Source organism: Pelmatolapia mariae, linkage group LG8 (assembly GCF_036321145.2).
Source record: "Pelmatolapia mariae isolate MD_Pm_ZW linkage group LG8, Pm_UMD_F_2, whole genome shotgun sequence".
NCBI classification, from domain to species: Eukaryota; Metazoa; Chordata; class Actinopteri; order Cichliformes; family Cichlidae; genus Pelmatolapia; species Pelmatolapia mariae.
Window position 1 is genome coordinate 9,719,216 of NC_086234.1, and position 22,543 is coordinate 9,741,758.

At 39.0% G+C, this 22,543-nt stretch overlaps 2 protein-coding genes across 4 annotated transcripts; one reads left to right on the plus strand and one right to left on the minus strand.

The window, feature by feature from the left end:
* Positions 1–3,237: 3,237 nt before the first annotated feature.
* On the minus strand, positions 3,238–6,795 carry arl3b (ADP ribosylation factor like GTPase 3b). The gene is made up of 6 exons (XM_063482749.1): positions 6,733–6,795; positions 6,103–6,246; positions 5,903–6,019; positions 5,758–5,808; positions 4,402–4,587; positions 3,238–4,301 (listed from the first exon to the last, which is right to left on the minus strand). Exons 1-6 carry the CDS (start codon positions 6,733–6,735, stop codon positions 4,254–4,256), a joined length of 549 nt encoding a protein of 182 aa, XP_063338819.1. The 5' UTR covers positions 6,736–6,795; the 3' UTR covers positions 3,238–4,253.
* On the plus strand, positions 6,253–21,504 carry sfxn2 (sideroflexin 2). Of its 3 annotated transcripts, none has more exons than XM_063482746.1 (13): positions 6,253–6,418; positions 7,685–7,744; positions 12,122–12,372; positions 13,608–13,778; positions 13,874–13,972; positions 14,686–14,761; positions 15,078–15,163; positions 17,171–17,231; positions 17,318–17,384; positions 17,484–17,533; positions 17,613–17,662; positions 17,750–17,797; positions 20,768–21,504. In XM_063482746.1, the coding sequence occupies exons 3-13, from the start codon at positions 12,218–12,220 to the stop codon at positions 20,865–20,867; spliced, it is 963 nt and encodes a 320-aa protein (XP_063338816.1). In that variant the 5' UTR covers positions 6,253–6,418; positions 7,685–7,744; positions 12,122–12,217; the 3' UTR covers positions 20,868–21,504. The 3 variants fall into 3 exon arrangements, with proteins under 3 accessions (XP_063338816.1, XP_063338815.1, XP_063338817.1); XM_063482745.1 differs by lacking the exon at positions 6,253–6,418 and adding an exon at positions 7,081–7,523; XM_063482747.1 differs by lacking the exon at positions 6,253–6,418 and adding an exon at positions 7,081–7,485.
* Positions 21,505–22,543: the final 1,039 nt, after the last annotated feature.

Below are 22,543 nucleotides of genomic sequence, written 5' to 3' on the forward strand. Positions count from 1 at the left end.
TAACACAGGCATGCATCATCAGTGAGGACCAGCTGCTAGACATGCAACGATTAGACATTTATAAGTCATTTGTACAAGTCAGCAGTGGAAGTAATTTTCCAGGTGTATCACGATGGTATCTTACAGCTGTCATTCTGCATTTTAGGACAGGCTGAGCCTGTAGCATCTCGGAAAAGAACATTCAGTTGTGGTCAGAATTTGCATACGCTCATCATGAGCATGATGTCATGGTAATTTTGAGGTTTTAATTATTTCTTTGAACTGTTCTTTTTCCAGGTTGGAATGATTATACAGCATGCATATTTAATGCCTTTAAAAAACCCAAATTAGTTAACAAGGTTGAATTTATTTTGGATTTTCTCTAATCTACACGACATCAAATACAAGCTCAAATATATACATATACTGATTTAAATATTTTAATAAGGTGCTGAAGCTTCTAAGGTGTCTTTTAACTTGACAAGCCTTATTTATTTCCTACTAGTGCTCACGACTGACTATAACAGTCAGTTTCCTCTTTGTTAGCATAAAAGTTATTTGTTTTTCAGCACTCACTGGAACACCAGTGTCAGCGTCCACAGTGAAACGACCATATATTACCATGCACTGAGAGGGTGCTGACCAATAAAGAAGCTCCTGTTCCAAAATTGACATCTTAAGGCGTGAGTGAAATTTCAGCTGCCTACTTGGACAAGCCAAATGGCTTCTGGACAAAAGTTTTATGGTCAGACACAAAGATTGAGCTATTTGGCCACAGTGTTTGGAAGATTAAATTTTTTTAACTTCAGGTCAAATCAGCAGCTTAGATGGTTCAAATGTCAAACACAATTGTGTTCCAACAGGACAGTGATCCCAAACACATATCAAAAGTGGTTTGGAATTGGATGAAGCAAGCTAATAGTATGCTTCTGGTAGGGATTTTACAAAGCCCTGATCCTCAACCCTATTGAAAATGTATGCTTAAGCCGGGTTTGTACCAGGAAGCCAACCAATTCCACCAACTCTGCAAAGAAGAGCGGTCAAATATCCAACTGGAATTATGCCTGAAGGTTGTTGATAGCCTGAAACCCTGAACTGGATAAGTGGAAGAGAGTCGATTCAAACTTATGAACCCAGTTTTTGCTTTTAGAATCATTAAAGGTGTATGCCGTACAGTCATTTCATTCTGTAAAAAGAGCAGTTCAAAGAAATCACTCAACGCCTAAAATTACCATGACATTCATGCCCGTGATGAGTGCATAAAAATTTCTTACCACAACTGTAGATATTTTGGAAACATAAGCGCATGTTTTTTCCATGTCATAGGCTGAACTACTGTAGCTTTATCATTCATTAGGTCACAGGCAGAGCTCTATGTGGGTGAGGGTGCATTTTAGCTGCATGCTAAACAAGCATGGTTTCTAAAACTAGAAGGTGTTAGCTTTCAGATCAGTTCCTTTACACATGCATCTTAGCTCTTGAGTACATCAGTTATAACATTTCCACTTGTATGTGCTGTGTGCACTAGGTGAAACGTGCACATAAAGGAGTTAGAAATAAACCTAAACCTTACCCCTAATTTTAAACAGGTTAAGATTTTATTTCAAGAAACAAGAAGTTAAATTTACCTTTATACATGTTTTTTTTTAGCTGTAATCATAATTACAGACAAGTTCACTGATTTTCAAACAGGTTGGTGGATGTGTCAAATTTTTAATGTTATATTATCCTTCACAGTTTGACCTTGTACACCTATGCAAGTGCAACATTTATGATTTTATGTTAATGATTACATCAATGTTTCACATTGCATTCATCTTAAATTCCTATTTAACAGAAAACAACTTTAAGTTTGTTTGATGTTTTTCAAGTTGGGCCTTCCAAATTGCTTTTCTACTGCACATCGGCTGTTATATATTAAGCAAAGAGTTTGAAAATACCTTCAGGAGACCTCTGAGTTTTTAGTTAATAATATGGAATTTCAAGAAAATCTAGAAGGAATATTTTATTAAACATCAGCATTTATTTATTTATTTATTTATTCTAGAGAAGCTAAAGAGATGATTGATGGCTGAATATATGTTTAAAGCTCACTTATTCAACATTAACATGGTTTTAATTCTTTGAATAAATAGAATTTCAGGTTTTGGATTTAATTTGTGCAAAATCTGACTATATTAGAAACAAATCGTGGCTAGAAGATGATCCCAGTATTAAAATATAGATAGAAATCAGACCTTTATAATATGCTAAACCTTGTTTTAACCGTCACCGACCACACGTGGTGATATAACCCCTGCAAGTTTACCCAATATATACTTTTTGAACTTTTCCAGTGAATTAACAGAAAACAGAGAAAACATCCTGGGTGCCAGAGCTTGTTTCTATTACTCTACATCCTAGACATTAAAGTGGTCCAGTTTTGCTATTGAAGCTGTCATATATCCCATGATACTGATGCTCAAGTTTCCCCATAGAACAAAAATGAACAAAAATGAGATCATGACACATGGGGAACGTGTAAAACTGGTTTGGTTGCTGGTTTTCAGTAAATGTGTCTTTCAGCCCTGGAAATTTCATGTAGATATCTTTTGTATTTAAAAAATTAGGACAGCTCAAATATACTAGAAGACATAAGGCAACTTGAAAAGCAGAACACTTATACCAATGCCTATATAATTCAAGGGCTGGTAGTTCAGAAGGAAATCCCAGAAGGAAGGTAAAATTTTGCATGGGTCATTAAATGTACTAAACTTACTTAATATAAAACAATCAGCTCATTCTGAAAGGTTCTGGAGGTATTTTTACAGATTTGTTTGATTTTATATTGTCATGACTCTCAACACAAACACTAAATGAAGGCAGTTGACTCACACTCATGCACACTGTCTCAGTGAACACTTTTTCCCCCCATAAAAGTCTACTTATTTCTATTTCGGTTAACTAAAATCTTTTCTTTTTCCACACCTATTATCTCACTGTATAATAATCTTGTGTGACGCAGGCTTGTACCAGCACACAAGAGGGACAAATGTGTGCTGCAGTTCCATACAAATAGGGTATCGTACTGCTAGATCAAATCCACATTTTGATAGTGAAAACAATGCTCTGCGCCCCACCCATCAACTCCCACAGCGGCCTCTCCACAGAGGGTGGTTGTTGTCATTAAGCGCACGACTCCACCTGCTTATGTGACCAAGTTTTCAGTATCCAAGTATGTTACTGCATCCAGAAACTAAATAAATGTAAGACTTGTGAAACATTTTTCTCGTGTTTTTATTCACATACAGTATCTTCAGCTCTGAACAGATTACATTCAAGAATATCAAAAGGAGCGAATTACCTGCACATAGAAATGCACTGGGACATACAGTACCTATTCCTCTGTTACAGATCTGCTAGCATACATTAGATATGCAAACATTATAGACTACAGCAGGGTAACAAATACTCTATAACATGTGCATAACGTAACATATGAACACAGAGCTGCGCTATTTACAGTTGATCGAAAAATGTCCTTAACCATTTAATTTCAGCCTCCTTTTTACATATTAACATGTAGAGTATTATTTTATCTGTAGTGGGGAGAGTTGGACTGTTTCTCAAACATCCTTGAAATCACACACACACACAGACACACACACACACACGCCGCATGAGCTGTTGTTTAAAAGCGCTCTACACTCTACTTCACCATAAATAAGACAATTACAAAAATATACGTCACTTCGAACAGAGCCATAGCAGGAAAAGCGCTTTACAGCCTTTTGTGGAATGATGAAGAACCAAAAACAACAAAAACTGTCACGACATAGAAGTGAGATGGAGGGGGGGGGGTGGTTTCCAGGACAGCGTGTGAAAGAGCTTAAAGAACATGTTGGAATTCCAGTGAAAGACAGCAGTTTAATGGGAATGTTTGAGGCTGTGACAGGCTGCGCATGGGTGGCTGCGGTTGGACCGAGATGGTGACGTGGGTGGACGGCGGAGGGGTGGAAGGGGTCGATATGCTGGTTTGGGTTCCCTTTTGAAGGCAAACGCCCCTCCTCGTTGTAGAGGCCAGCACAGGAAGATGTGCTGAGATTAGTAAACATCAGCGATGCGGGAATGCAGAGGGGTTAAAAACTCCAAGTCCATGTTGGATTAGTAGTGTGTGTACATTCACAGGTATATCCCTTGTACTAAGGCTCAGGAGGGTGCAATGTGTGTCAGTGTATGCGTGTGTGCTGCTGCTGTTGCTGGTCCTCCTGATTAGTAGAAGACTACAAGCAAAGCTATTTTTTCTTAGAGTTGACGCTCTTGCAGACCCAGTTCATGCCCTCCTGTATTAAATTTAGGGGAAGCAGTGGGGTGAGAAGGAAAATATAGATATATGTATATTTTTTAAATGCAACAAAGGTGAAGCACAGTTCATCTGCTCACCTGAATCCCCTCGCCAGTGAGGGCGGAGCAGGACTGGATCTGCCACATGCGATCCCGGATGGTGTGCAGATTGAGACCCTCTGCGATCTCGGAGGCTGGGGCGGCGGTCAGGAGGTCCTGTTTGTTTGCAAAGATCAGCACAGGAACACCGCTCAGCTTCTCCTCATCCAGCAGCTCAGCCAGCTCCTGCAGCGCACACACAGACACACACATCTGTCAGCCACACATCATGACAGACACACACTTACACAACCAGAAGGGACTTCAACTACAGTGTAATGTAAAACAGCTCTAGGGTTCAGATCCTTAAGAAGAAGACCTTTAAGCTGCTACTTTATTTCCCAGGAGTTTGCCACATGGATATATTTGATATTTGATTTGGGTCAGATTTTATTATTTTATGCCTGATGCCCTTCCTGACACAACCTTTCAATTTATCCAAGCTTGCCGCTTGCACTAGCTTGTACATCCTGAGGCTGGTTTGGGTCTCCTCCCGGAATCAAACCAGGTATCTTTCGTGTGTAAGGTGAACGCATTAGCCACATTTAAAGTCAGAAGCAAAACATGGAATTATCCATGTTTTCTCTATTTCTAACATAAAATATATATTTTATATATTATATAGCCTAACACCTTAAACACTATATCCTCAGCTTCTGTAATTATTAAAAAACTATGAATAAAATGTATTTCTTGCTTATTAATTTTGACCCTTTTGTAAAAATAAACTAAATGGTTAAAAGTTTTAGGATTGGTTTGGTATCATTTACAAATGATTTGGGGGAAATAATCAGCTGTTTAATAAAAAATAAATAAAATAATTGGCTTTCTTGCCATAAAATGAATCAGTATGTATAATCTGGGACAGATACATTAAAAAATGTCTGAGTACTGGGTAATTAAAATATTAAAAACAAAATTAAAACAGTTGTGTAAAGTGTAAAGTAATTTGAAAAAAAAATGTGAAAGACAACTAGTGACATTTACTATAGAGTTGATATAGAGTTGAGTTTCACAATACTGAAAAATAAAGCATGTAGAATCCTTTTTGACATTTTTAACATTGTTTTTTTAACACCTCTTAGTACATTTAAAATTTAAGTTGAATTATAAGACTCCTCCAGGGCAGTACTTCTCAAAACGGTAGGTAGAGGAAGGTTCAAAAATTTTAAATATGCATATATTTAACTATTTTTTTCAGTCATAATTAGAGAACCATCTGGAAACTCCAAAACTTGGTTTTATTTTTCATTTAACTATATATAGTCCAATTCTCTTTTTTTTATCACCATTCATTTGGTAGGAAACTGAAACTTCTTTGGTGAGGAGCCAAAACCCTTATACACAGTTACATACCTGACCCGTTTCCTCAAACCTCTTTCTGTCAGCGCTGTCAATGACATAAATCTGAAACAAAAAGTTTTCTTTGTTAGTGTGTGAAAGAGTTGCATGTTACTGAAATTAAGGTCATATTGCTTCATTTGGTGCATCATCTCCTCACCAGAACATCTGTGTTTTCAAAGTAGTTCCTCCAGTACGGCCTGATCTTCCTCTGGCCTCCAATGTCCCAGACATTTAGTTTAAACCCCTGAGACTGCACGCTCTTAATGTTGAATCCCTGCAGGAAGAAGATAAAATAAGTAAGAGGAGGTGAAAAGTTCCTCGACCACGCTTTGTATACAAACATCCTTTGTGTCTTACCTGCGTGGGCGTGATGTGGCTGATGTCCTCAGATGCCAACTGTTTAAGGAGTGTGGTCTTCCCACCGTTGTCCAGACCCAGCAGCAGTATCCTCACCTCCTGGTCTGGTGTGCTCTTTAGCTTGCGCAGGATGGACAGCAATCCCTACAACAAGCAGTTAAAAACAACAGCGTGGTGTTACTGTTCCGGGGGGACAGGGGGAGCACTGCTGCAGCTAACCACCATTGCACTAAACACATCTCTTCTTTCCATCCACCAACAGGCCATTTCTAGCACCCTCTATGGATTTTGATGATGTACAAGCACTCGTCTAACGGTAACAGATCCTCTGAGCAGCAAGTCAGATCTTGTGCTTTGACTTTCTTGATCCTTACGGCTAATTTGTTTCCCAGGCAGGGCTAGATAACGGCACGCAAATGGGAGCTAAACACAGCTAACGTGCTAAGCTAATCTCCCCTGATAACTGAACGAAGCAACAAGGCAGTCGATTTTTTTCTTTGTCAACCTGGTGGTGACGGAATTTATTACAATTGATATAACTAAAATGGACGATAAGGTGTAGAAGTATGAGCACTCGAGGAAGTTTGTGTTAGGTTATGCGCTAAATGTTTGCGATAAATTAAAACTCACCATCTTGTTGCCTTCTCTCCTGGAGACGCCGCCGAGGGTTACTAAGGGGAGTGACGTCAGACGTAGAGATACGCACAGATTCTGCGTCGTGTTGCATTCATGAAACATTTTTTTAAATGGGTAAAATAAAAAATGCCGACTCTGATACTGTTTTGAGGGGATATGCTTTTCTTTTGTAATCGAAGTGTACACATTCTGTTCATTAACATTTATTTCCCTGTGTTATTCGTTCTTGTAGCGGCTCGTTACTAAGTGGTCATTATGGCAGCAGACCACGGTAAACGGGTGTTCCTTATTTACATTTTGTTTTAAACACCATGAAGGCATCGCTAAACCCAAAACTAAGGTGGACGAGTTTAGTTAGCTACATGCTAAATGTTTAACTGTCTTTAGACAGTACACTTTGAAATCTCATTTTGTGCATTCTTCTTGTCCATAATGTTAAAATAAGTTAACGGACATAAATTTCTACTACTTTTTACCATAACAAACCGGATATACTGTCACCGAAGTAATTAGCTAGCTACTAACAGTAGCTGTAAACTGGAGGGGGATTGATTCAACATCTGGAACCGCTCCCCCAGTTTCTGATTTAATTTTAGTCTTCAGCCAAATATCAGGTTCGGTTTCCACTGGTTTAAACGCAAGGATCTGCCCCATCTGCTCCAGCCTTTGATTGGAGGACGACGTGCCACGTGCGCATTTTTTTTCTTTTACTATACCTGCACGGGAGTTGAGCTGACCACCTGGCAGGTTCGTGCTCTGCTGGTCCGTTGGAGGTGTATACACAGGTATATTTTCGGTTTCAAACGGCGGTGTTTGCAGCCGGTGTGTCGGTGTTTTGGCTCGTGCTTTGCTGGGGGTCCCCCACCGTCAGACCCAGCTGGTAACGCGAGGACTGAGTTGCATCAGTCAGTGAGCCCCAACTGACATGTTTTCACTCTTTTCACAGCACTCTGGTCGGTTGTCTTCACACAGGTCTCCACACATTTCTCTTCTCCACAAACTGCATGTAAGTAATTTAACATTTCAACCATTAGCAGCCACGTGCTCCTACTTATCCAGATGTTACTAGGGCTGTGGCCTACAGATCCAGTTTGGCAACCTTCTGCTAGACAGCAGTAGTAACTACCTGTACTGCAGTACTCTGCACGTTACATCTCTTATTTCTTTTACTCCACCATATGGATGAAGAAATAGTAATCATTGATTGATCGATCAGTTGACTCTACTACTTCACTAATAATCACTGATTTTTCATCCAAAATATACAAACAAAACAACAACAAAAAAACAACACACAGTTCCAGACCCTTAAATGTGAATATTTCGCAATTTGCTCTTCATTTGTTTCAATAGTTGGTCCACTTTAACCAAGCCTCGTCTTAGCCAGCTACAGCAGTGAAATGTTGCTTTACATCAAAACATTGCTTATTATCATTTTATTACATAATCATATCTGTCAGGGATTATTTAGCTTCGTTTAGTACTTTTAGTGATATATCTATGGGAGTTGAACTTGTATTTGAGCATTACTAAAGTGCAATACTTGCAGTTTTACCCAAGTAACTACTGCTCCTATCAATAATTTTTGGGATCTATGCTGTGCTGTTGCCCTGCAACAAACATTTAGGTCTTCTTGCATGGTTGTGTCTTATTATTCTCATTATAATCAATCAGCCTCCCTATTGATTTATCAATGAACAAATCAATCATGTTCTCCGTGACCGTGGCCAAATTGATTAGGACCCTGCTGACCTTCACTACAGGTGACGGTTTCATTATTTGCTTTGGTCCTAGTGGAAATATTTGATAAGGGCTTGATAAGTTGTTTAACATGTAGTTAAAGCTGCATTTTTGTGAACAAAACACTACATCAAGATTTTCAGGATACGTGCTCTGCTGCTAAGGCTTTTTGTCCTCATCACCTTTTTTTAAGTGGTTAATCATTTGTCATGAAAAAAAGTTCAGTGTTTTCTAGTTTTAGCTTTTAAATGTGAAGATTTGTTGTTCTCTCTGTTTTAAATTAACTGTAAACTGAATCTTTAATCAAACAAAGTAAGGAGTTATGAAGGTGTAATAATTTTTTCAGATGCAGTCCTACATACGTTCTTTAATATTATTATTTATATGTCCTGGTAATACGTTGACTTATTCTCCACCATGTTCCTCAGACCTTTGACCTATTTTGTAAACAAACAGCTTCAGAAATAATCCAGTTCCAACCAGGCTGAACCTTCAGAGACCGCCGATATCCTCTTCTCCATTCTCCTACATTTCACCTGTTTCAAAACTTACCTAAAACTTACAGTAAGTGCCTAATGGAGATGAACTGTGGGACATTTGGATAGGCTGAGCTGTAGTCAGCACGTTTTGGATCCCCCCGTTGCTTCAAAGCAAGCACAATGGTGCAGTTGCAAAAAACACAAAATCACTACCCGAGGACACATTAACAGGAGGTGGTTGATGATTTCTAGTAGACGTTTGGGCTTTGAGGGTTTTTAGGCAGTTTGTGTTTGGTTTAAACCCAAGAGCAGATGTTTCCAACAGCCTAACTTTAGAGAGCCTGAGCTACAAAGCTACAGGATAGTCAGAGCAATGATATCGCAGCAGGGGTTGGAGGAATGATGCTGAACAGACGAAAGTTAGTATGTTTACCAGTGTTTAATGCCAACATGGGCACCGTTTCCTCTAGGAGATGTGGTGCAAAGTATTTAAATATGTTACTTTTGTGGCTATAACCACCATAATTTTATGAGGAAGGCAAGTTGCTGAGCTCTGAAATCCCTTTGTACAATACAAGCCACATTTATATCACAGGTTTTATTCTTTGCACTTAAAGCATTTTATACTGTCAGGTAGAGCTGGGCGATAGAACGATAACGATATGTATTGCGAAATAACTTTTTCTCGATAGAAGAATTTAACTATTGCGATAGGCCTCATCTCTCTTGTCCTCTTAAAAAAAAAAGAACAGCCAATCCAAATTAAGTAGCGCAGAGCCGAACCAATCACAGCCGCAGCGTCACGTCACGTGACTTGTTACGTACAGCACAAGTGCGCACATGTGTATTTGTTTTTGCAGCCGGGCTGCCCAGATAATGAAGGAAATGAGTTTGCCGACTAGAGAAAAATCAACCCAGAGCGTGAGCGAAGGTTACCGAAGAAAAAACCGATGATGGTTCCAATTCCGGAGAGCTTATCGAACGGAAGGGCCATAGAAGTTCCGTAGTGTGAAGGTATTTCGGCTATTTCAAGTCTGACAAAAAACAGAGTAGCGCGCACTGTAAATTGTGCCAAAAGCAAGTCTGGAAATACAATAAACCGGTGCATGCTCAATCTCTGTCTGAAAGCGCTAATTCGTCATTCGGCTTTTGTCAGACTAAAGTAACTGTTAAAACTGTTTGAAAAGCTAAGCTATACAACAAGGAGAGATTGAGAATTTCCTTTTAGTTCTCAGTTTATTTGATATTGACAAAAGTTAGTCAATTTTGTCTGTTCTTCTGTAAAACGAACTAAGATTTATTTTTAGAATTAATATTTTGTTTCTAAGTGGAATTGACAATTTAGGCTGCCTTTTGTGTAGTTTGCAATATTTGCCTTTATTTATCTGAAACTGAAGTCTCACGTTCCTTAAGTACATCTACCCTGTTGAACTTATTTTGGGAAATAAATATTTAAATTAAAACAAGCTGCAGATTATTTCACATTTTACTTGTGAGCAACGGCACATTTAAATCTTACAAATATAGTTATTTGGCTTATATCGTGATATATATCGTTATCGCCTGAAATGAAAAAAACATATCGTGATATGAAAAAATCTTATATCGCCCAGCTCTACTGTCAGGTCAATAATTTGTTGGATAAAGATACAATTTTAGTAGTTTAGCTGTGACTGAAGTGCAGACTTTCAGCTTGAATTCAAGGATCTTTTCTGGGTCTTTGTACCTTTCTGGTTTAATAAATGAAAAGCCTGCTCTGGTAAAGCTGTTAAAGAATATCAAATTTCTTTGCTTTGAGAAACTCAAGGCAAAGGAATGTTGTTGCAGTTCTTTGGGTGATTATCTATTTGCAAGCCCATTCCAATAAGTTGGCTGAATCTGAGCAGAAAGTAAATAGCCTTGCACACTTCACAGTTCATCCTGCTACTTCTATCAGCGGTCACGTCATCAATAAACACCAGCGACCCGGTTGCACTGGCAGCCATACATGTCCATGCCATAACATCCTTTCCACCATTTACACTTCAGATCATGAGCCGTTTCTCTTCTTCATCATACTTTTCTCTTCCCATCATTCTCGTCTATCTTGATTAGTATTTTCAGTTTTTTAATTATTTTTTTCATAACTATGCAGGCTCTTTTAGATGTCTAATCTGGACTTCTAGACCAGTGTAACCAGTGGTTTGCACCTTCAGAGTGATCTAGGTAGACTTTGACGTCTTTAGGCCTTTTGGTGTTGCTGAGCTGGCCATCTCATTCCTTCTTATAAATATACCAGATTCTTGATTTGGCCACTCCTGAAGTTTTTGCTGTCTCTCGGATGGGTTTATTTATTAATTTTTTTTTAGTCTAATGAAAGTCTCTCTCACTTGCATTTGCATTCCTTTGGACCTTATATTTAAAATTACAGTTAAAAGCTATAAAATACAAACTCAAGGCTTTGAATTAACTCCGGATGTGTGAGCTGCTTCATTTGTTGTAAGAAATGAAGGCTTGTAAGACTTTAAATAATATTAAATAGCTGTTTTTGTATCCTGCACATTTGCTCAGTTTTCTCCTCTCAAACATCACCGTACATGCATCAAATTCAGCATGTATGCTGATATAACAAACAGCTGTCTGGGTTCACTCTGCTGTTGTAGGTTTGGTGCTCTAGACACTGACATCACTGTCAAAGCTCTCGCAAATTTAATTAAGTGACCCCATGAGTCCAGTCAATCCTTCATTATGGAAGCAGAAAGGCTAAAAGGGTGATTACGTGTTCGCATGGACTCCTTACATCCAGAACCACAATGGAATGAAGCGTTGGACTGGTAATAGAAATTAACTAAAGCTCACAGCTTTTCAGATTTGTTATGGATACATGTATTTTCAAACCCAAGGGAGTGTTATGAAATTCTTAGATTAGGGAAACCGAAGAGACTGTTTGGATGTTAATTATCCAAATAAGTTTTGTGTTGTGTCTCAGCTTTATAAACATATACCTTTGCATGTGGGATGTTGAGTTCAAAGGTAGAGAAAACTACTGTCTCTGAGCCGCTGAGCTAAAAAAAAACAAAAATCTGTTAATGTTACATCAGCTCAAAGTAGGACAAGAGCATGCATTAACTATTCACCACTCTTTGACTGTCCTGTAATAATGTCTTTCTTCCCCTTTTCCTCAGGATCTGACTGCAGCTGCTGAGTGACGTCCCGCAGAGCGAACACAGGCTGCGAGGCTTTTTGATGCATTAATCTGCACCTGGATTTTAACAGACGCAATGGCTCTGAGCTCGTTTGACATCGACGCACCACGATGGGATCAGTCTACGTTCATGGGGAGACTAAAACATTTCTTCAACATCACCGATTGCCGAACAGCGCTTCTGCCTGACTCGCGATTAGATGAGGCCAAAGCTTTAGTAGAAAGCTGCAGGTGAGAAAATGAATGCACAAGCTCTAAAATGTCTCGTGTCATGTGACCGTCCTCAAGTTTCCTTTGATAAAAGACATTCAGGGCACAGTGGCTCATTGGCTTGCTCTATCCTGGGTTCAAACCTGGAAATGGAACTACTGTTTGGAGTTTGCATGTTCTCCCAGTGGGTTTCCTTTTAGGAGCTCTGGTTTCCCCCGCTATTGGAAACCATCCTGGGTTAATGCTGCCTATGATGGCCCAGGACACCCTCACAAAAAGAGTTTCACTCCATTGTTAGAGAAACAAAACGCTGGAGAAAGAAAATATAACCTTAAACTTGATATTCTTATGTTATACTATTGAACTTGTGTGCAGACTGCTTTAGACAGTTTTAGCTACTCTGTATGATAAGTACAAGTAAGAGTGGTCATCTCAGGCACACAGCTCTGGCTGCAACCACAGAAACCCTACCGACTTGCTGGATGGCCAATCAAAAGAAAGTTGGATTATGGGGAGAGGAGCTAAAGCACATTGTTTTAGCCGTGCAAAGGCCCAGTATAAAGATAAATTATTTTGAACTGTAAATCTCACAGAGCCAGTCTACTAGAGTCCAAGAATGAAAATATAAAGTTGGAAATGAGAATAATACATTGTTTTTAAAATACAGTCCCTCTATTTCTTTTTAAAGGTAATTGAACAGCTAACTTTAAAGCTAAATGAAAGTTGTGGTCTATTCCTTCAGTATTTCTGTCATCATTACCTTTTCCCTGAGAGACCAAAGGGGAAAAAAGCAGATCAGAGCGGACAAGTCAAGTACAGACAATGCTGGTCAAGTTGCCAACAACTCGTTATGCAACTGTAACTGTAGTAAAAGCTGCTGATAGTGAGCCAGTCATGGCCAGACCACTAGCAGCTCTCATGCTGATAACAGTACAGCTGACCCCTGCAGACAACCACAGTGCGGCCTAATACTCACCCTGAAAATAAAGAGCATTCTGCAATCGAATAAGAGCTGCGTTTCACATGCAGAAGACAAAACTAACGGCAGAAGAGTAGTTTAAGTAAAGAAGGAAACCACCTGTCATGCCTGTGGCAAAATCGTAGAAATTCCCATTTTACCTTCAACGTTTTGCTTCATACCCTGTTCTCTGTGATGTAACCATGCTTCTGCAGATTTTATTATGAATCTGTGTTGTAGTTACGAAAGGTTCCGCCAGCGTCATTGAGTGTGTTTTTGTTTTTTTGCTGCTTTGCAGAGCGGGATCCATCCCTCCCGGCACCACAGTAGAGCAGCTCTACTATGCTAAGAAGCTCTACGACTCAGCTTTTCACCCAGACACAGGAGACCGCATGAACCTCATCGGCCGCATGTCATTCCAGGTACCCGGAGGCATGGCCATCACCGGCTTCATGCTGCAGTTCTACAGGTAGAGAAGAGCGAACAGGCAGAGCTGCATTTTACCACATCCTACTTTCTTGCAGAGGAAGTTTTACAGGTTTCATAATTCATGTCTGTTTCTAGGACAGTTCCTGCTGTGGTGTTCTGGCAGTGGGTAAATCAGTCCTTCAACGCTTTAGTCAACTACACCAACCGCAACGCTGCCTCCCCCATTACTCCCAAGTAAGCGCTCTTAAGACTTTAAGTTTGCCATTTCACATCCTCCAGATAAGAATGCAGTGAACTCTCACAGCATCAGTGAGCAACTAGAAATTTTTGAGGGCATCAGTAGAGGTAAAAAGAGCAGTAGCAAGTTTCACTGCCACTTTCCATTCCCCCATGCTAACTAGGTTACCACAGCGAAAGACTTCTCGTCAGATACATACTTTTACCTTATTGGTAATAATTGTTTCAAACTTCCTTCCAAAGTGGTCTGCACAACAAAATGATTTGATCCTGTCTTCTTGGATTGATTTACAGGTAGCTTTCTTCATATCCAGCCATCAGGTGCATGGTGTGTACTGGTGGATATCATGCCATGCACCTGTAAAGCAGTTTTCACACATGAACTTTGGACAATTATGGGAGATATTTTCTAGAATTATCCTTTCTCACCTGTAGCACACAACACACAACAGGAAATGATCCCTTTCACAGTGTATCATAAAAATGGCATGTAGTGGAAGCTTAACCAAATGCACACTTACAGTATTTGGATAAATGTAAACATAGGTGCATTTAAACACACCTTAATTTTATCTGGATGCAAAGCAAAACGTGTGAGAGCTCCACATACTGAATGCTGGCTATTTTATATGCCTATTTATGTGAACATTTAAAAAAAAAACAGTTTTCTAATAGCAGCTGCTGTTCGATGCCATTGTTGTGTCTCTCAGACAGATTGGAGTAGCCTACGTTACAGCGACCAGCACAGCTTTAGCCACAGCGGTCGGACTGAACCTCTACACAAAGGTACAAATGCTGCACACAGGAACTCATACAGCGCTGACTGTTTTTAAGAAGTGTTTTGTCGTCAAACTTATCTGGATGCGATCACTTTTATGCCCTATGTTTAAAATTATGGCCAAACCAACTTATAAATAATGGTTTGGGTCACATCTGCTATGCTTTTTCTTGGTTTCTGTCATATATATCCTGTTGCTGTTGGTGAACAAAAACCAACAGGAACAAAAACTGAAAATGTCCCTTTAACCCACTCACAGCTGCACAGATCTTTACAGGTATTACGATGATATTCATGATGACTTTTCTCTGCTTTTTCCCACAGAAAGCTCCTCCTCTCGTGGCTCGCTGGGTCCCTTTTGTAGCTGTGGCAGCTGCCAACTGTGTTAACATTCCCATGATGAGGCAGCAGTGAGTCCTCCTGCGTTTTTCTGAACTGCAGGTTTTTTTGGCCATGTCTGCTAAAACCACAGCGACTCTGTAAGGGCAGGCTTCCTGAGGAGACTCAACCACAGAGCAGTGTTTGCTGTGTTAGATCCTGAGAGAAGGTGTTCTGGAGAATTACTGATCTTAAAATAGTGGCGTGATGTGTAAATCTCTTTTAGCTATGGCTCAGGGGATGGTAATGTAGGTCAGTTGGTACATGCTGAAATATTTCAACAGCTATTGGATGAATTGCCGTGAAATTTTGCACAGATGTTCATGGTTTCCAGATGATGAAGCCTTCGGTCTTTGAGTGTTTTCCTTTAGCTCCACCAGCATGGTTTTCAAACAAACTTCTACTTTATATGTGAAAAAGCTCAACATCTTCTTGATGGAAGGTTAAGTGCACCAATACTCAACCAGAATCCTAATTATCTCAGTGATCTCAACAACTGTTGCACTGAATCTCATTAAATTAGGTTCACATGTCCATGCTTCCAGCACGACTATATTTATTCAGTTTGGTAGACCTTTTTTATCTACCAAGGGTCCCTGGGAAGTCAGAAATTTAGCTGTCTCCACCCTTTTGTTTTATATCATGGCATATTTGGGCCATTGAAGTTAAAATAAGAAGGAAAGAACAGATTTAGTAGAAAGCCTTGGCACTAATGACACAGATTTAAAAAAAAAAGTAGAAGAAAAATAGGGTTTAAAGTAACAACTAGCAGATGTTATAGCCATTGTGTAATTAAATAATTATTTGTGCCGGAACTAAAGCAATAAGGAAATACTTGTTATTTTAACTTTGAATCACCAGATTATCAGTAGAAAGATTTTCCAGCGTACCGATGGTGTCATTTACTGTCGCACCTTCTTACTAATGTGTGCTGTCATTGTTTACCGTCTGCCTGCAGTTTGATGATCCACCCTCACAAAGTGAAGTCATATCATTTGTTAAATTAAATTCAAAGCAGATTTGGCTTTTTCTCCATAAATTTGTGGTTTAAATTTCAGGGATTTTGAGTTTTTAGGATTAATTAAGGCTCGTAAACACAAAGAAAATTCCAGCTTTAACTTCAGTAAATGTGTTTGTTTCTCGGAACATCACGCCTCCTTAAAGCCTATATTTAACTTTTACTTTGAATGGCCATTATGCATTAATTAAATACCTGCCAAACCAGTTGCACTAATTATTTAAAGTTGGCATATTTACTTGCTAAACTGGGATGGTTAGGACTTCTGTATGTGTTTGTGTAGAGTTGGTACAACAGACGCAGCAGTCGTAGTTCAAGATATTAGTGTTTTGCTGAAATATCATAAAGTTAACGTCTTAAACTAGCTTTCCTTGATTTCTGTGTGTATCTGTGTAATCTCTGAGCTACTTGGACGTTTCTGTGTTTGCAAAAACAAGGAATCCATACTTTTAATGTTACTCTACACACTCTTAGTGTCTTTTTGTTTAGTTTTTTTTCTGGAAATCTCAGCAGAGATCGTTGCATTCCACGGGTAGAAAAACAGGAGCTGGCTCATTTTCACAATTTTGTTCTCCAGTTTGATGCTTGTGACATTCGTGATTTGGAGAGCACTTTTCATCCTTTTAAAGCTTAATTTTGGTGCTTTTGGGCATTTATTAAGAAAGTGGGGAGAGACTGAAGGTGAATGAGACACAGGGAAGGGTCTGGGGCCTTTAGCACAGATCCTCTCTCATTATTACAGATTATTTTTTGTTTTTTTGTCTTCAGTATTGAAGTGAAGTCAGAATAGCTTCCCAATAAAAGAGTGTTTACTGTGAACTGTGCAGTACTTGATACTGTATATTGTTAAAGTACAGAGCAAGACATAAAACAATAAAGCTATAAAATAAATCCAAAATAAATTAGTAAAACAACACAATAAACACATTCCCCTCTTATCTGTAAGAGAAACACTTATTCATGTTCAGTTTCCTTTTTCTTTGTTTTTAGTCTTTTCATCTTAATTTTCTCTGTTTTTCAGGGAAATTCTGAATGGCATCGCCGTCACAGATGAAAATGGCAACAAACTGGGCCACTCTACGGTCCGCACACACTTTAAGGCACTTTAAGGGACTTTGTAATTTGTTTATTTTTTCCTAAATTGTCTCCATGTTTTTTCTGTTTGCAGAAAGCAGCAGTAAAAGGCATCACTCAGGTGGTCATTTCTCGGGTTACCATGGCCGCACCAGGAATGAGTACGCAAAGAAGTGTTTAGGAGAAAGTTATGTCATGAAGATATGATAAATCCTCTCTCTCTTCTTCACTTAATGTTCTTCTTCTTCTCCTTTTGTCAGTTGTCCTCCCCATCATCATGCAAAGGCTGGAAAAATACAAGTTCATGCAGGTAAGATGTTCGTCTTCATTACCGTTCTCCTGCTAAATGTGTGCATTTGTCCTCATTGTGCTTGTCTCGCTTTTTACAGAGAATCACATTTCTCCATGGACCAATTCAAGTGATGCTGGTGGGAGGGTTGTAAGTACAGCGAGTTTACAGGGTCAGGTGTACTATAATGTCCTCTGGAGTATTTCAGTGGTAACTTTTGTCCTTTTTTTCACAAAGTTTGATCTTCATGGTGCCGGCTGCCTGCTCCCTGTTCCCTCAGAGATGGTAATGAAACTGTTTCTTTACTTTCACACATGAAGTTTGTGGACTTTAAGGAGCATCAAGAAATAATTAGCTTTAGTCAGCCTGGTTTCTTGACATGCATATTTATGTACATTTTCTCTGTGCTTTATTGGTCTCTCAAATCATTGTGGAGGAATTTTGACCCACTCTTCTTTACAGTTTGTTGAAGTTTGCGAGCATTCATTTATTCTCTTAAATGAGGTTGAGGTCTGGACTTTGGGCCATTGCAACACCTCAGTTCTTTTCTTTATCTGCCTGTTGTGCTTAAGATCATTGTCCTGTTACGTGACCGAGTTTCAGCCAAGCTTTAGCCTCAGACCTCACATTTGACTTGAGGATACTTCGGTATACAGAGGCATTCATGGTTAACTTAATGACTACAAGATGTAGAGATCATGTGGCTCCAAAATAAACCCACATCATCAGCCTTCCACTGCCGTGCTCACAGTAAGCTGTGCTGTCACGTTCCTTTTGGAGAGAAAGGGCTTTCTCCTGGCAACCTTTAGAAACAAGCCCTTCATGTTCAGTCTTTTTCTTTGTACTGAGGCCTGCAGAGTCAGTGATGTAGCTCTTGGGTTTTTTGCAGATTGTTTGAGCACAAACTGACTTTGGGACGAATTTGCTGGGACTGTGGCAAATGTTCCAGAACAGCAAACTGCCAAAACCTCTGTTTTTATAGAGGTTCCTACACCTGCTGATGATTAGCAGCTCCTGGCTGTTACGTACTCTCTTAATTTCTGTGGAAACAGTAAGGGTGTATTTAGTTTTCATAGGACTGCACACAATTACATTAATAGGGAAAAAGAAAGTCCTTTGTTTAAATAAACATTGACTGTATATAAAAGATGGAGGATTACAGTGCAGTTGCTCATTGGTTGGTTCTGTTTTTGAAGCTCAAACTGAGCGTTTTTGATCTTCAACTCATCAGAAAAGTTTTTGCTGATGTTCTAAATGAAGGGAGGAGTGGAGTTGGTTTCTATACTATAGAAATATAGTATTTGTAATCAAATTAGAGTTGCCTCAGAATAGCCCTTAAAACGCTTTAAGACACGTTGTCTTCAGCTTCAGATGGTATGCTCTCTCTTACATATGTTCGAATTGACAAAAATCAAAGTAATACAGTGTGCTGTGTGATAAAACTTAGGAATAAATCATAAATAGAAGAGTTTTTGTAAAACCTTCTCTATAGGAGGAAGCAGGTTATCAAGACCTGTGTCTAAGTTAAGTTGTAGCTGTTTCACACAATCAGATTTTAAAAATCCAAAGCAGAAAGCTCAGGTTTTCAAGTCTTGTGGCTTTGGTCCAATAAAAGATGTTCGTGTTAGTGCAGCTGGTGGATTAATTTGCGATTCTGGAATTCCTGGAGTTACAATAAATCCTGCTGCAGTGTTTTGGCCTCTAATCGCCTTTCAAACGTGTTGTTCGCTCAAGCTCGCTCAGACATATTTCATCATCTCAGTCTTCAGATCCAGTTTAAAACTCACAGAGAAAATTAACTTTCGGGAAACAGTTTTGACTGAAGTTAGATTTTCAAATAAGGATGCAGCTTATCCGTATGTTAGTTTGTTTTGAAAGACTCAGATAAAATGTGGCAAATCATATTTTTACAAGTTTATTTCCATCTTACCAGCAAATTATAAATATAAATTATAATGTAAGCCTGCTTGGGAACTTATGATCATTGATTTAAATGTTGGTTTAGTCTGATTGTGCAGCCCAGGTCTGGACTTACCGCCTTAAATTTAAGGTTTGGGAGTGACCCGATAGTAAAATGGTGAGGATGCATGCCACATCCCGTTCCCTTTGTTTAATTCTCATCTCTCTCCGCTGCTCTTGTTTCATAAAAATATAAAATGCTTATAAAAGAAAAAAATTATTGATGAGTGTGCGGTTAACAGGTGCTTCTAATGGTCTACAATCAAATCAGTAATCCATAAGTCATTGTTCTCTGAAGGCAAAGCTAAAAAATGAAATGTCAGTGAGGTGAGTGGAATTAAAACGCAGCACCAGCGAGCGTGGAATGAAGACGCTTAACAACTGCTTTCCAGATGTTCACTGTGACTTATGGTTTAGCTGGTGTTTAGGGTAAAAACACAAAACTTTCTCATGGATTTTCAGTTTGGAGAGCATGTTTTTTTTTTTTTCCCCCATTGGAAGTATTTCAACTTTAAAGAGTATCTATTCTCTACTTTACCAATTCTATATTTTCTACTGGAGCAGCTGTGCATGGTTCACAGTCATGTTAAACTGGGCCTTGGCTCATAAACTGGCTTCCACCTTTACGTTCACTCTCTTTTTAAGCTTTTGCACAAGTAAAAGCACGCACACTGCTGTCTATATGAAATGTTGTCCATGTTTAATGTAAGTTTACACTAAAGAAAATAAAGTAAAATGCGGTTCTTATTTAAAAAATTTTGGGGGGATAAGACTCACTTTTCTTTATATTGAGATTAAGCCAGGACTCAAACAATTCACCCAGAGAATAAACCTAAAATCGCCTGTTCTTTCGTCCTTAAGGTTCAGGAAGTAAAGTGTTCACACACGGTGCTAAAGACCGGCACATGTCTAGTTATCTTTAATAAAACCTGCCAAGATTTTATAAACTTACAGTAGAATAGTGCAACTTTTTAACTTCATGTTGCTCATTTTAAAATGTGATTTTATTTACTTTTTTTGCATCCTGTGCTGTAAAACTCATTTATAACTCTTTACTGAGGCCTTGAAGAGCTGTAATAACAACATTATAACAATGAATATTAAGTACATGTCAAATAATAATTTGCTTTCCTAATTACCTGAGTAGATTTTATTATTTTTTTACTGACAAAAATGTGTTTTGTCCTCTACACTTTCATTAGCATTGACTACAACACTTTGTTTTGCCTTGATATGCAAACAAACCTTTGACTCTGCTCCTCTTTTCCTTTCTGTCCTCTCTTCCTCCTCTTGCAGCTCTATGGCTGTTTCGAAGCTGGAGCCCGAGCTGAGAGACTCCATCAGGTCTCAATATGGGGACAGCATACGACACGTCTACTTCAACAAAGGCCTCTGAGGTCAAGAGGGCTGATTAGAGTTTTCTATTCGACACACAAGACTGAATTCATGTGTTTCGATATTATGACCTAAGTCTGTGATTATTAGTCACAATGAAATGCTTCTTTGTTCCTTTTTTTTCATTACATTTTCAAACTGGTGCTTGTCTTTGGATGTTTGCTGTGGGACTTTTGATCAATGCTGTCACTTAATTCTTACTCTAATCACAACAGTCTGGATTCCTGCTGAGAAACCAAATGATCTACTCTCAGGAACAGCACGTCAGAATAAATCTGTTCACTTTTTTGTCGTAGTGTGGCTCTCCTGTAGCTGCTTCCATTGTTTCTGTCTCAATGTTAGAAAATGGGGTCTCCCAAACCTTCTTACAGTCTGTGCCTTTTTACAAAGTGGTAGGAGAGAAGCAACACTGAAGGCATTAATGGCTTAACTGTGAAACCTTAAAAAAAGAGAAAAGGTTCCTCTATGCATGAGTCAAGTCTTGTGAGGTTGTTCAGTGGAGGCTGCTGCCCTCTTCTGCCAGAAAAGAGGTAAATGTGTGATCTGTCTCTGTGATTTATCTGAGATGTTTGACAGCTGGATCCCTTCGCCGTGTCAACTCTGACCTCTAAGCTGGAATAAAACCACACCCAATTGAAGCACATCTCCTCACAGTGGTGTTTATTTAATCCAGTGATCGTTCATCGTGTGGAAGATGCTGAAACTTTAACAAACTTTATGGAGAAAGTTAGTCATGACTTCAGCTGCACCTGGAGCATGTGAGGAAAAACGGCAAACTCAGTGGCTTTTGTGACACATTTATGTGAGTCATGTGAATGCCAGAACTCACTGCATGTCTCAGCAGTATCAGTGCTGCTTTAATAAAAAATGTTCTTCAGCTACATGAAGGAAAAGAAGTCCTGCAGTGGGCTGAACCCACAGAACTAAAAGTCTGTTTCCCAAATCCAACCTGGGAGTTTGTGCCATAGTAGAAAAGCCTGATAGTTGAAGGCTCTGCCTCCCGTTCTGCTTTTACCCCAAGTCAGCCTGCAGTCTGAGAGTGAAGTGCTTTGTTAGGATAATAAGGTACTATGGGGTCTTTAACATATGACTGGCCCAAATTTAAGATTTTATATGTGAGATTAATATAAAGGAATTCTGAATTTAACATGGAAAAAGTGCGAGACCTCTGACAGAGCCAATCCCAGTCAGGCCTTTACACATTCCCCCTTTTTTTTTTATATAATTTTGGCTCTAAAATTACAAAATAATCTCATCTTTCAGGAATCATTTGCATTTTCTCTCGAACACAAATGGCAATGGAGCGCTGATAAATAAAGAGTTAGGCGACTGAATAGAAAAGCACCAATCCTCACCCTTCAGCATCTGCAGTGACTGATACTGCTGTCACATAGAGCTAAGGCCATGTCCATCCCTCTTTTGAATATCTACCTGTTTCACTTCATTTTCATTCAGGCACTTATAGTAAAACTTCCAAAATGCTCCCGCATCTCCAAATCGTTTTTTGACTGTCTTGCTCTGTAACATTAAAAATCAAACATTAACAGCTCCATTGTGACAGTCCTGAAATAATCACTTGGGACTTCTTTCTGTGAGCCTGCGGCTTTTCCTCCATATCAGACGAAAAACAGATTCTGCACCTTTACATGTTTTATTTAAGGAAGGCTTAATAATCCA

Coding starts and splice junctions, on each gene's coding strand:
- arl3b (XM_063482749.1), bottom strand. Junction 6,020..6,102: donor GCCACATCACGCCCACGCAG/GTAAGACACAAA, acceptor TTCTTCCTGCAG/GGATTCAACATTAAGAGCGT. Junction 5,809..5,902: donor TTGAAAACACAGATGTTCTG/GTGAGGAGATGA, acceptor TTTTTGTTTCAG/ATTTATGTCATTGACAGCGC.
- sfxn2 (XM_063482746.1), top strand. CDS start 12,218: ATGGCTCTGAGCTCGTTTGACATCGACGCACCACGATGGGATCAGTCT. Junction 12,373..13,607: donor GCTTTAGTAGAAAGCTGCAG/GTGAGAAAATGA, acceptor GCTGCTTTGCAG/AGCGGGATCCATCCCTCCCG. Junction 13,973..14,685: donor GCCTCCCCCATTACTCCCAA/GTAAGCGCTCTT, acceptor TGTGTCTCTCAG/ACAGATTGGAGTAGCCTACG.